The following is a 13,763-nucleotide window of genomic DNA, read 5'->3' as shown; positions in this document are numbered from 1 at the left end:
AAATGCCCGAGTTAATTTGTCTGAGACGGAGGATCAATTAATTGCTCGTTATATTGGGGGATTAAAGCTGGTCATCCAAGATCGACTGGCTCAAGGGGTTTTGATCATAATAGATGCAATTAATTTGGCAATGAAAGTGGAAAGTCAAATCAATAGGTCCATGGTGCGCACTTTAGAGTAACTTTCACCAACCAACCCAAGAAGCTTCTTCTGCTCCAAAGGGGTCAACAACTTTAGGCAGCAATGATAACAACGATAAAGATTCCCCTTCAACTCAAAATTCAACATAGAATCGAAGTGGAACTTCAGCCCCTATTCGATCTAATACTCAAGGCCGAAATGAGCAACAACAACGAATCAATAATGACCCTTATGCGCGTCCAAATCTAGGGAAGTGTTTCCGGTGCAACCAGCCAGGCCATCTTTCAAATAATTGCTCAAATAGATGATCTGTTAACTTTGTAGAAGAAGGTGGCAGCGAAGAGGAACATGTTCTTAAAGAAGATACCTATGAGGGTGCTGAGTTTTTAGAAGGAGATGAGGGAGAAGAAGTGGAGTGCATTGTCCAACGACTTTTTCTTACCCCAAAAAAGTCGGACAACTCTCAACGATATAAAATATTCCAAACTCGATACACTATTTGTAATAAAGTGTGCAACATGATCATTGACAGTGGAAGTAGCGAGAATGTTGTTTCCAAGGCTTTGGTGAAAACAATAAATTTGAAGACTGAGAAACAGCCTTCTCCGTGCAAGATTGCATGAATTAAGAAGGGCCTGGAAATTCAAGCGCTAGAAGTTTGCAAAGTTCCTTTGTCGATCGGAAAGTATTACAAAGATGAGATCGTATGTGACGTGGTGGATATGGACGCTTGTCATATTTTATTGGGGAGACTGTCGCACTATGATGTTGATGCCACTTATAAGGGTCAAGATAATACTTTTGTTTTTTGTTGGTTTGACAAGAAGATTGTTTTGATGTCATAGTCTCAATTGTCAAAAAATAATTCAGTTACTAAGAAAGATAAGTCGTTTCACCAACATAACGGACCTAGATTTCTTTAAGCAAGTCAAGGAGCCAAATTTTGTTGTAGCATTGGTGGTTGAGGGCCAATTTGAAGCAACTATTAATATCCCCACCAAGGTTCAAGAGGTACTTGCTGATTTTCCTGATTTATCTCCCAATGAATTACCTAATGAGTTACCTTCTATGTGAAATGTTCAACACCATATCAACTTAGTACCTGGAGCTAGTTTGCCTAACTTGCCACATTATCATATGAGCCTAACTAAGCATGAAGAGTTGTAACGACAACTTAACGAGTTCCTTGATAAAGGCTTGATTCATGAGAGCATGAGTCCTTGTGCAGTCCTAGCTTTACTCACCCCAAAGAAGGACGGTAGTTGACACATGTGTGTGGACAGTCGTGCTATCAACAAAATAACGGTCAAGTATCGCTTTCTTGTCCCACGCCTTAATGACATGCTTGACAAGTTAGAAGGTGTTGTGGTGTTTACCAAACTTGATTTATGAAGTGGCTATCACCAAATTCGTATTCGACTAGGAGATGAGTGAAAGACGGCTTTCAAGACTAAAGATGGCCTTTATGAATGCCTAGTGATGCAATTTGGGCTATCAAATGCGCCAAGCACTTTCATGCGGTTGATGAACTAGGTTTTTTGTTCATTTATTGGAAAATTTTTGGTAGTTTATTTTGATGATATTATCATCTACAGTAAGAACGAGGAAGAGCACTTATCACATCTCAAGGAAGTTCTCTTAGCCTTACAAGCTAATAAATTGTACATCAATCTTAGAAAGTATAGCTTTATGACTAGCCATCTTTTATTACTTGGATTTATAGTGGGAAACGATGGTATTCAAGTTGATGAGACGAAGGTGAAGGCAATTTGGGAATGGCCAGCTCCTTAAACCGTGTGTGAAGTGCAAAGATTCCATGGTTTAGCTACATTTTACAGGCGTTTTATTCGAGGATTTAGTACAATCATGGCACGCATTTCCGATTGTTTGAAGAAAGGTCAGTTCCAATGGGGCAAAGCAAAAGAAGACAACTTTGAATCGATAAAAGCAAAGTTGTGCACTGCACCGATGTTAGCACTCCCCAATTTTGAGAAAGTGTTTAAGGTTGAATGTAATGCATTAGTTTTGGGAATTGGGGCTGTCTTATCTCAAGAGGGTCGCCCAGTGGAATTTTTTAGTGAAAAGGTTAGTGAACCTCGACAAAAGTGGTCCACTTTATGAGCTTGAAATTTATGCAATTGTTCGAGCCTTAAAGCATTGGGAGCATTATTTGTTTCATCGAGAGTTTGTGCTATTTACGAATCATCAAGCTTTAAAGTTCATCAATTCTTAGAAGACAATTTCAAATGTCTTAGGATCCTGTCTACGGCTTCAAGATGTTTTTCATATGGTGAGTACATAAACTAGCTCACAATACCGACAACAAATGCTATGTGAAGCCTTGTGTGGGAAAGGTGTAGATAATTATGAGTTTTTTATCTCATCTGTTAGTTAGATAATTATAAGTTTTTATCTTATCTATTAGTTAGTATTTTATCTGTTAGGCATTCAAAACAAATAAGGTCAGTCGAATATGACCTGCAGTTAGGATTAAGACTCTTTTATTATGTTGTTTTGGATTATTCTTTGAAGTTATCTGTATCCTGAGTTTTTAGGAGAAGTCCTTGCTAATCAGTTAGAGCAAGAGCCTATTTATTTCCATTGCTTTCCACAAGTTAAATTAATAAAAAGTCTATGCATTAAAGACTTTAAAAGGTAAATTAACTTCCTTACAATTCATTGGTATCTTCCAATTTTAACTAGCACTCCATCGGTTAGTTCTCCAAGCTTGAGGTTTGGATTCATTGGGGTGTCACTTGGTCAGCAAACCACTCATTCCTGTTTCCTCAAGCAAGTCTACAAGGTACTTTCTTTGTGTGACAATGACTCCCTTTTTTTATCTGACAACCTCCATTCCCAAAAGTTATTGTAAGGAGCCCGAGACTTTAATCCCAAATTCAACTACAAGGCATTTCTTCAATCTTGCTATCTCAACTTCATCACTCAAGTAGGGATGATGACATCTACATACACGATCAAAATGGTTATCTTACCTCTTCCAGTAAGTTTCACGAACATTGTAAGATCCGTTTGTCCCTGACTGTAGCCTTGAATCTTAACCGACCTTGTAAATCTTTCAAACCATGATCTTGCAGACTGTTTTAGACCATATAAAGATTTCCTCAACTTGCATACTTTAGTTCCAAAGCTTTCCTCAAAACTCGATGGAGCATCCATGAAGACTTCTAAATCACCACTAAGAAATACATTCTTAACATCCTACTAGTGTAAAGACCATTCCAATTTTATAGCTACAAAAAGTAGCACTTGAATTATATTCAACTTGGCAATTGGAGCAAAGTTCTCCTAATAGTCTATCTCATAAGTTTATGTAAAACCTTTAGCCACCAACCTAGCTTTATATCGTTCCAAAGATCCATTTGAATTAAACTTTTCCACGAATACCCATTTACATCCCACCGGCGTCTTTCCTGGAAAATTCACTTTTTCCCATGTGTTGTTCTCTAGAGCCCTCATCTCCTCAAAGACAGCCTCCTTCCACTTGGGAACACTTAGAGTTTCCTATAAATTCTTTGGTACATCCACACTAGACAATTGTGAGATAAAAACAGAGATAGAAGGTGACCAATTTTTGCAAGACATATGATTGGAGATTGGATGCTTAATACAATTTCTAATGTCTTTCCTAAGAGCAATAAGAACATCTACAAGTTTAGGACCATCAAAATTTAACGAACATGACATTTATGAAGGAATGTCGAATACAGGTTTAGGACCCATCAGAATTTAAAAAAAAAAACACACACAATATTTTAGAAGGAATACCTAGACGGGACAAATCTATTGCATTCTGACCTAAGCTCGGATTGGAATTTTGGCCTTGTAAGGTTGTGACGTCATCCTTACTTTAAGTCTATTTGTTTCTTGAGTAGACAAGCCAAAATAATTTATTCTCTCTAGTTCTTGTATCATGATATATTCCAATTTCAAGTCCATAAGTAGGCATTGCATTAGGCAGTCCCACTTCCAAATTCAAAGTTCTTGAATCCAACAAAGGTAAACCAGAATTTATCAGACTTGAATTTTTAATACAACCTCTGCCATTATTATCAATTTCAAACGAGTCTTCACAGACATTCTCCCCCTAAAGAGGAGTGTTAAAAAAGCTTTGGGACGTAAAGAATGTGATATCCATAGTCACAAAAAAAAAAATTTGGTTTAGGATCAAAACATTTGTACCCTTTTTGTGGTGGTGAATAGCCAAAAAACACATTTTAATACTTGTGGATCTAATTTACTACAACTATGATTATGCACATGCACAAAAACAACACAACCAAACACTTCAAGGGGTAAATCAGACATTAACTGTGACTTTGGAAAACATTCTTTAAATATTTTTAATGGAGTCTGAAAATTCAAAATTCTTGGGCATTCTATTTATTAGATAAGTGGCAATAAGAATAACTTCCCCCCATAAGTTTTTAGGTACTTCAGTTGTAAAGATTAAAGACCTAGCTACGTCAAGGAGGTGTTTATTTTTCCTTTCTACTACTCCATTTTGCTGCGGAGTGTCATTACAAGAGCTTTGATGAATTATTCCCTTTTCCAAAAAATATGTTGCTAAGATCATATTGAAATGTTCTTTTCCATTGTCACTCCTAAACACTTAAATTTTTTCTTGAAACTATGTTTCAACCATATTATAAAAATTCTTGAAAACATGTTCAACCTCTAATTTTCCTTTAAGTAAATAAACCCAACAAATTCATGTATGGTCATCAATTAGTGTCAAAAACCATTTTTTTTCCAAAAATTTTGTGGGAGTTATACGGCCCCCAAATATCACTATGAACAACAGTAAAGGTTTACTTGTAGGGTTGCATAGGAAATGACACACGATGATGTTTTGCAACTTGACAAATATCACGTTGAAAAACAGATCAATTTTTATTCTTGAACAAATTAGGAAATAAGTATTTCAAGTACTAAAAATTAGGATAGCCAAACCAATAATGTTACAACATTATTTCATTGTCACTAGAAATAGAGAATGATTTGAGACTAGTCATTTAAGCTTGTCCACACAAATTACCTCCATCTTCAAAGTAATAGAGTCCATTAATTTCCTTAACATTGTCAATCGTCCTCCCCAAGTCCACAAACTAGAATTCACAATCAGTTGAAAGAATTAACACAACTTTAGGTCTCAGGTTAATTTGCTAATGGATAATAGATTGCAAGAAAGATTTGGAACATGAAGGACATTGTCAAGAACAAGGAATTTTGAAATAGCTATTTAGCTTTTTCCAACAATTATTGAAAGAGAACCATCGACTATCTTGATTTTTTTATTCCCTACATACAGACTATAGGAAGAAAATAATTTAGAATTCCTTGTGCACCAGAGTCAATGATCCATGGACACTTTAAAAACTAAGGGCACATTAAATGAAATAGCTTGAAGGTAATTACCTTTCTAGGCTAAAGAACAAGAGGAAGACACATTGTTTGAGAAGTTCGTGGATTTGAAAAGTTTATACAGTTGATCTAACTGTTCCTTACTGAAAGAAGGTGTCTCAAAGGCTCCTCCTGCGCCATTCTGCTCCTCGACTTCAACTTGGAAGGCTTTTGAATTATGGTTGGGTTGGCTAGTTTGGTTAGATGACCTCGGCTTCAAGTTTTGCGGCTTCCCATGTAGATCCCAACATGTCGCTTTTGTATGCCAAGGTTTATTGCAGTGCTCACACCAGACCTTCTCATTCCTTCTATTTTGTCATGGCTGTCCAGAATAAGTAAATGAATTTGCCTTCAATACTAGAGCAGAAACCTCAGGTAAGGATTGATTGTTCTCTCCCATCATTACCTTCAACCTTCTTCCCTTCTAACTTCAGCAAATACTTCACAGAGAGATACTTCTGTCACCTCTCGCTTGCCTTGTTTTGACTGCCATAACTTTGTTTTCAATTCAAAAATATGGGCAAAATTTTTTCCAAATCCGGGTAGGTTTCTCAAACTGCTTCCCACACGTCTCTAGTTGTTCATAGGAAGAGATACGTCTTTCCAATGGCTAGATCCATGGAATTGATGAGCCAGGCAATAACTAGTGAGTTTTTGAACCTCCATGTCTTCAGCATGGGATCGTCATCAGCTGGTTTTGTTATCTTGCCATTTAAGTGGCCAAATTTCCCTTTGCCATCTTGATCACAAGCTTGATTGATTGTGCCCACTCCAAATAGTTTTTACCATTCAATTTGTGAATGGTTAATTGAACAGATGGATTTTCAAATCCATTAAGACTTATGACATATACTGGTAGTGTGCCTCCTACAACGCCTAAAGAGACAGAGCTTCTATTTGCACAATCATAGCTATTTTAATCATCAAGATTTTGTTGATAGAGAGCCAAGCTCTGATACCGTGTACACAAAATAGAGAAGAAAAAGGGATATTCTTCTTATTTTTCAGTTCTGAAATTACATGGGAATAAATGGTTGAAACAAAAAAACCACAAATCTAGGACCTAACAACTTGAACAACCTAACAACTTTGACCTTATCTGAAATTCCAAATCTGATCAGTTTTAATTAGTTCGGATTTATTGGAAAACATAATAGAAACTCTAACAAATAATCCTAGTTTTCCTACAAAATCGAATCCCCAAAACTTGAGGGGTGCATGACCAATCAAAATAATAATTCAATGTGTTCTCTTTTGAAAAAATAAAGTTTGGCTAGCTTGATGAAAACCGATCCCTAATACAATAAAATAAAAAAGGCCACATAGTAATGCATTGGAATTCTCGTACCTCCCCACGGGTTTGGAAAGTCCAACAGATGTTGCCATTCGAAAAATCAAGAAAATATATTATCCCGCTGTAGCAACCAACTACAACCTGAAGAAACATCACATGTGAAAAGAATATTCATAAAGCTCAAATGTAACAGAATAACATGGTAAAGTATAGACAGCAATGAAATGATGAAGAACCTGAGAAAAGTCATCAAGAATTGCAGCTGAACATTCAATTCGTCCTTCCAGTTCAATCCCCCACCGGATGAAACCACTAAATGGATTTATATGATAGTAGAACACTCATTAGCAACTGCATATTTCTTTTTTTTAGTTGCTTCAAATATTACTTGCATTGTGCAGAGTCAAAATGAAAACAGTTTGAGGGAAGCAGCAGCAAATTTAAAAGGCACACAAAAATTACAAAAAAAAAAACATAGTTTAATTGTCAGGCATCAAAATAGAACACAGAATTCAAATAATATCAGCTAGTGGAAAATTCTCAATTGTGGTATGGCCATAGAAAGGGGCAAAAAAGCTACATTCTTATCAAGTGAACAACAAATTTCCATGTATGACAATAGTTTCCATCTTTTCTCTAATAAAATTTCTGATATTAGTGTTTTGACAGTATTTAGGCAAAATTTTCCATATATTTGGATGGTTTATATTTTCTTACCATGTTTTTTATCCTTTATTTTAAAGCCATCCTTGAAAACAAAAATGAGTCTAAAAAACACCATAAGGAGAGTGTACCCAGTATTCAAACATCAAAAACCTGAAGGTCTAAGGAATCCCCCTTCTTTACAACCTTAATGCACCATTTTTTCACTTACTCCTAGGATAATCATCTAATTAATCTCTAGTAGTAGTTGTGACTAGTTAATTGACTAGCATAATAACCTTTGCCATCAATTATTAAGTTGCTTTACCATCTATTTCTAAAAATATCAAATTTAACATATGGCTAAATTCAAATTTAAACTTACAAGCTCCTTAATTATGATATTCTTTATTTTGGCACAATTTGATTATCAATATTTCATTCATAGGTAATTTTTTTTTTTTTTTTTTTACCTTTTCTTTTATGGCTACCTTCAAATTTAAACTTACAAGCTCCTTAATCATGATATTCTTTATTTCGGCACAATTTGGCTATCAATATCTTGTTCATAGGTTTTTTTTTTTTTTAACCTTTTTTTTCATACATAATCAAAATTTAAACCCTCTGAAGAAAACTTTGAAGAATTGAAGGAATAAAGGGAATGAATTTTTTCCTTAATTTCAATATGTATGACTTACATATTTATACATCTAATCCTAGTTACAAAAATAGGAACTTTCCTAACCTAATTACATCAGATCCCCTTGATTACTTGATTGTCCTAATTCACTCCTTAATTACTGAATTATACAACTTAACTTCCCTAATCACATTCTTCCACACTTCCCCCCAAGCTGGTGAATAGATGTTTACCATTTCTAGCTTGAATGCACTTGCTTCAAGTGTTGTATTGCTTAAACCTTTGGTAAGTAGATCTTCAATTCAGCAGTCAGTAGATACACAAGAAGTACAAATCAATCCACTATCTAATTTCTCCTTAATAATGTGCTTGTCTATCTCTATGTATTTCATTCAATCATGTTACATTGGATTACGTGCAATATTGATTGCAAATTTGTTGTCGCATTGAAGTTTCATTAGGTCATCTCATTTAAACTTCAAGTCTTCCAAAATGATCTTCAACCATATTAGCCACCAAACTCTGTTTTTTACTCCTCCACATTACCAAATTCTCACCAAGAAAGGTGTAATATCCAATGGTCAATCTTTCATCAACCACAAATCCAGTATAATTTGCGTCCATGTATGCTCCAAGTACTAGGCCCAAGCTTCATTTAAAAAGGATGTCCTTTCCCGAAAACCCTTTACTACAGTACTCAGCTACTAGCTTACAAATGAACCTCTTTTAAAGTGTGCATAAACTGGCTAATCACATTCACAACATATGTTGCATCTGGTCTTGTGTGAGAGAGATAAATGAGTCTCCCTACTAGACATTGATACATCTCTATCTACAGCAGCATCTTCCTCAATCTCTCCAAACTTATGATTAGGATTTATTGGTGTGTTTGCGTGACACGCCAACTTCCCGATTTCTTTAAGAAGGTCCCTTACATATTTCTACAGAGAAATAAAAAATCCTTACTTAAATGTGCAACCTCAATTCCTAGGAAGTATTTCAATCTTCCTAACTATTCAATCTCAAATCCCTTGGTCAAGCATTGCCTTAAAGTCCATCTCTCCTTTCCATCATTCCTCGTCATGATGACGTTTTATACATATAATAGAAGAGTTGTAACTTCCCCTAAATCTAAATGTTTGATAAACAACATATGATTTCCTTGACTTTGTCTACACCTGACCTTTTTCATCACTATGGCAAACCTTCTAAACCATGCCCTTGGAGACTGTTTCAACCCGTATAAACCTTTCTTTGGCTTATATATCTTTTCAATGGCTAGATCACTTCCAAATCCAAGAGGGACTTCCACATACATTTCTTCTTCCAAGTCTCCACGCAGAAACGTATTTTTTATGTCGAAGTATTGTAGATCTCAGTTATAATTAGTTGCGAATGAGTATATCCTTTAGCTACCAATCTTGTCTTGTACCTCTCTAATGACCCATCTACTCTTTACTTAACAGTATAAACCCACTTACATCCCATTGCCTTTTTTTCTGCAGGCAAATCCACCAACTCCCATGTTTCATTCGTCTTAAGGGCCTCCATTTCTTTATTCATGGCTTGTTGTTTCCAATTTTCATCAGATGAAGCCTCAAATAGAGTAGTAAGAATGTGAATATTGTTCAAACTTGTAAGAAAACTGTTATGGGTCAGTAAAACTATTCAAATGGCACGACATGAGAAATTGGGTATAAAGGACATTTAGTGCACTCCCTAGTTCCCTTTCTAATTGCAATAAGGAAATTCTGATCCATGGTTTTTTCCAAACTGAAGTTCTGACCCAGTTTGTAAGGCAGGACAAGAAACACTTACCTCATTCCTAGAAATTGGTTCAGATTCTTGACCTTGTGTAAGTCTTGAGATTGCAGTTTTCTTCCTTGAGAACACTTTGACAGTCATTCTATCCTTAGGAGCAACAACCAGGAGCTCACCGGTTTGTTCAAGCATAGGTTTACGAGATGATACGAACTCGGGAACAAAGGGAGGTACAAAAAGCTCAAACAATTTGGAAAGGTCAATGGAAAAGGGATCACTAAGAAAGGAATCTTGATTCTGATCTTCCTTGATGGAATTCTCCCCCTAAAGATGAGGACTAGAAAAGTAAGACTCACTTTCATTGAAAGTAACATCGGTCGAGACAAAAATAAATAAATAAATAAAATAAAATAAAATTGGATAGTAGATTGTAACACTTATATCCCTTTTAAGTTGAAGAATATCCCATAAAAATACATTTGACTGCTCTTGGATCCAATTTTCCCCCATTTTAATTATGAACATGAACAAAAAACACACACTAAAATATCTTAAAAATGAGATGGTTTATGGTTCTCAAATGAAGATAAAACATTGAAAGCATTTCCATGGGACTTCTAAAACCTAAGATTCTAGAGGGTAAGCGGTTTATGAGATATGTGGCGGTTAAGACAACTTCCCCCCAATAAGATTTAGGCACATGATTTTGGAACAAAAAAAGCTCATGTTGTATCAAATAGGTGGCAATTTTTCATCTCAGCAACTCCATTTTATTGTGGGGTGTTTACACACGAAGACTCATGAATTATTCCTTCCTATTGAAAGTATGGAGTTAGGATTTGATTGAAATAATCACTAGCATTGTCAAACCAAAATATCTTGATTTTGACACCAAACTGGTTTTAATCATATCATGGAAATTGGGGAGAACTAAACTCACATCACATTTGTTTTTGAGCAAGAAGATCCAACAAACCCTAATACAATCATCAATGAAGGACACAAACCAACGTGCTCCAGATATATTAGAGATAGTAGAAGGACCTCAAATATCACTATAAATTAAATGAAAAGGATATGAACTTCTTTTATTGCTGGTTGGAAAGGTTGTTCACTTGTATTTAGCCAATTCACATGCATCACAATGAAAGCTCTCAACATCTAATCTCCTAAGTGGAGGCAGAAACAAGACCTTAATGGTTGTAGATGTTCAAGTCTATAGTAATGAAGCCAAATTTTTTCTCTATTGAAAAGGTGTTGCTTAGAAAAAAAAATGATAAGGATGATTTTTTTTATGTTTGAAGGTAGTATAGCCCATTCTATTCCTTAGCAAGCCCAATCATCTTCCCCAAATCCTAATCCTTAAATACACAATGAGCAGGGTAAAAAATCACTTTGCAACACAAATCTTATGTAAGCTTTTGTATAAAGACAAGATTAGTGGATAACTTTAGAACATGAAGCATATCTCTAAGAGTGAGTGTAGGACTAAATTGGACATGTACGCCTGCAATGCTAGTTAATGAACCATCGACTATGGCTATTTTCCGACTAATTGGATAAGGGTTATAGTTGTTAAATTTGTGCGATGAACAAATCATGTGATACATGGCACCAAAATCAATAACCCATGAATTGACAAAAGGTTTCATCCGAGACTTTTAATCTAATAGAAATAGGAAACTTATCTAAAAGCACTAATCGACAAGTCCCTAAAGGTTTCTCAAGAGCTCCCAATAAAGTTCTCAATTTTCTATTCCATCCAATTGAATCTACCTTGTTTCAGGGATCTCTCTTCAACTGGTCATACAAAAGACAAGTGTGCTTCCCATTCGTCCTCTACTGCTTTCCATTGCAACCCCATTCTTTACTCGATGTTCATGGTTTTCCATGAAGTTTCCAGCATCGCCCCCGTGTATGTCTTGTTTTTTGGTAATAAGTGCACCATAAGTTATCCTTGTTATCACAATTTAAGAACCTAGACCGATCAACCCTTTTGTGATCAACAGTGCTTACCTTCTAATCATTTCCTTTGTTAGCAACCATAGCAAAGCCTTCCAAATTCTAAAGTTTGAGCATGACACTTCTCTAGCTTTCTTCTACTCTAATAATAGAGATAGTCTCATTCAAAGTCAAGAGCTCTTTGCTAAGTTTTTTAACTCTAACTTGGTCAAACTGAGTATTGAGATCAACTAAAAAAATCATAAAGTCGGTCCTTTTTTATATAATTCTTTAAGATTACTACACTTTAAGGACATTTTGTTTCAATGCATCGATAATGATCAAGTTCTTTCCACAGATTTTTCAACATATTGGCATATTTTGTTACTGCATATTGGCAAATAGGAACCTTCCTAACCTAATTACATTAGATTCCCTTGATTACAGGATTGTCCTAATTCTCTCCTTCATTACAAAATTATAAAGTTATAACTTCCCTAATCACATTATTCCACACCTTCCAAATTGCATCTCAACCTCTTAGCACCTCAAGGGCTATTTAGTAATCAACCATGTTGCATTGATTTGCATACAGGTGTTAGATGTAAGGGTGTATCAAGGTGTATAATCCTTCACATTTCAAAATTCTAGGGTATGAGAATTCAACTAAAAAATAAAATAAAAATTAGATGGTACTTAGATATGGCACATAAAAGAAAAAATCGATGTTTAATTCCTCATAATGTTGCATCAAGATAAGAGATCTTGGATCAACTTGATATATCATAAGTAAAATAGGAGTCCCAAACAAGGATTCCTTATCCACACCCTTTTCATGTCATGGTCAGGCCTTTGTAGGGGATATCATTGCCTGCATGAGTTGTTTCTCTTATTGGATTTCAAAGGGCCATATGGTTGTTCTTGTCATGGTTTTTTCTTGTCCGGTGTTGTTCCTGTACATCCCTTGAAGAATAGCTTATACTTCTCTAACTTTCTTTCATAATCAAAGTTGAGTTATCAACGATGCATTGACATATATTAACAAATCTATAAAGAAAAATCAAATTTCATGTTCCTAGAATTTAAACATGAATAATATGATAACTTGTCAACCATTAGAATGTGGTCCTTATAATATGGTACATAGATAATGTTTGTGAATAATAATAATGACATGAGCAGCAATACAAAAATTACAAAATGATCATTACCTTTTGGCATTCACACACACAAACTTATGTGAGTGAGATCCAATAAGAAGATATATATCCCAATCTTTAAACACAACAATCGCTGAAGCATCAACACAAGATTCCATGTGGACTTTCCAAAGTTCTCGCATAAAGCCACTTTTATTTCTTGGAAATTCAATTGACCAAGTTGTATGACATATATTTTTCATCTTAGATTCCACTTCACACATCACTTTGTTGCATCGGCTGAATGAACATAACATGGGAACTGAGTTGGAATTCCATGGACACCCATCACATGGTATAACACTCTTCGAAGTTGCATATGTGTTTGAATCCACCTTCAAGCATTTAGATGTAACTGGATATTTGTCATTATTTTCAAAAACAGGTTTCGATGACGTTCCACAAGGCTTAGAGCTATAGAGGTCACAAGTGTCAGACTTCAAACTTCCTATATCATCTATTCCCACATCAATACTGCTCGAGCCTTCTTTTTTCAAAAGAGCCACTTGAAGCTTAGATGGACTTGGAAAGTTGTAAATCAACCTCATATTAATTCCTAGATTATAAGAAACATAAGCTGCAGCAATAGAATCACCACCCATCATGAAGAAGTCATCATCATTGCAAACCTTTTCAACTGATAAAGCATCACAAAAGGCCTGCCAAAGAAGAAAACATGATTGGCGTTGCTTGGAGATAATTTAAAGTGTAAATAATCAAATGT

The 13,763-nt window shown here is 35.3% G+C and overlaps 1 protein-coding gene across 12 annotated transcripts in view; it reads right to left on the bottom strand.

The window, feature by feature from the left end:
• Positions 1–13,763, bottom strand: part of LOC100244930 (putative acyl-activating enzyme 19) — a 122,620-nt gene that overhangs the window by 67,521 nt on the left and 41,336 nt on the right. For all 12 annotated transcript variants that reach the window (XR_002031984.2, XR_002031983.2, XR_009467783.1 and 9 more), the window contains 3 exons: positions 13,052–13,698; positions 7,093–7,168; positions 6,911–6,997 (listed from right to left, as the gene is read on the bottom strand). Coding sequence is in view for 9 of the 12 variants with exons in the window: in XM_059742997.1 (XP_059598980.1) it covers positions 6,911–6,997; positions 7,093–7,168; positions 13,052–13,698 (810 nt within the window). In the remaining 3 variants the exon portion in view is untranslated. The remainder of the gene's footprint in view (positions 1–6,910; positions 6,998–7,092; positions 7,169–13,051; positions 13,699–13,763) is intronic.

Source organism: Vitis vinifera, chromosome 15, assembly GCF_030704535.1.
Source record: "Vitis vinifera cultivar Pinot Noir 40024 chromosome 15, ASM3070453v1".
NCBI lineage: Eukaryota > Viridiplantae > Streptophyta > Magnoliopsida > Vitales > Vitaceae > Vitis > Vitis vinifera.
This window is presented reverse-complemented; position numbering and strand designations above follow the sequence as displayed.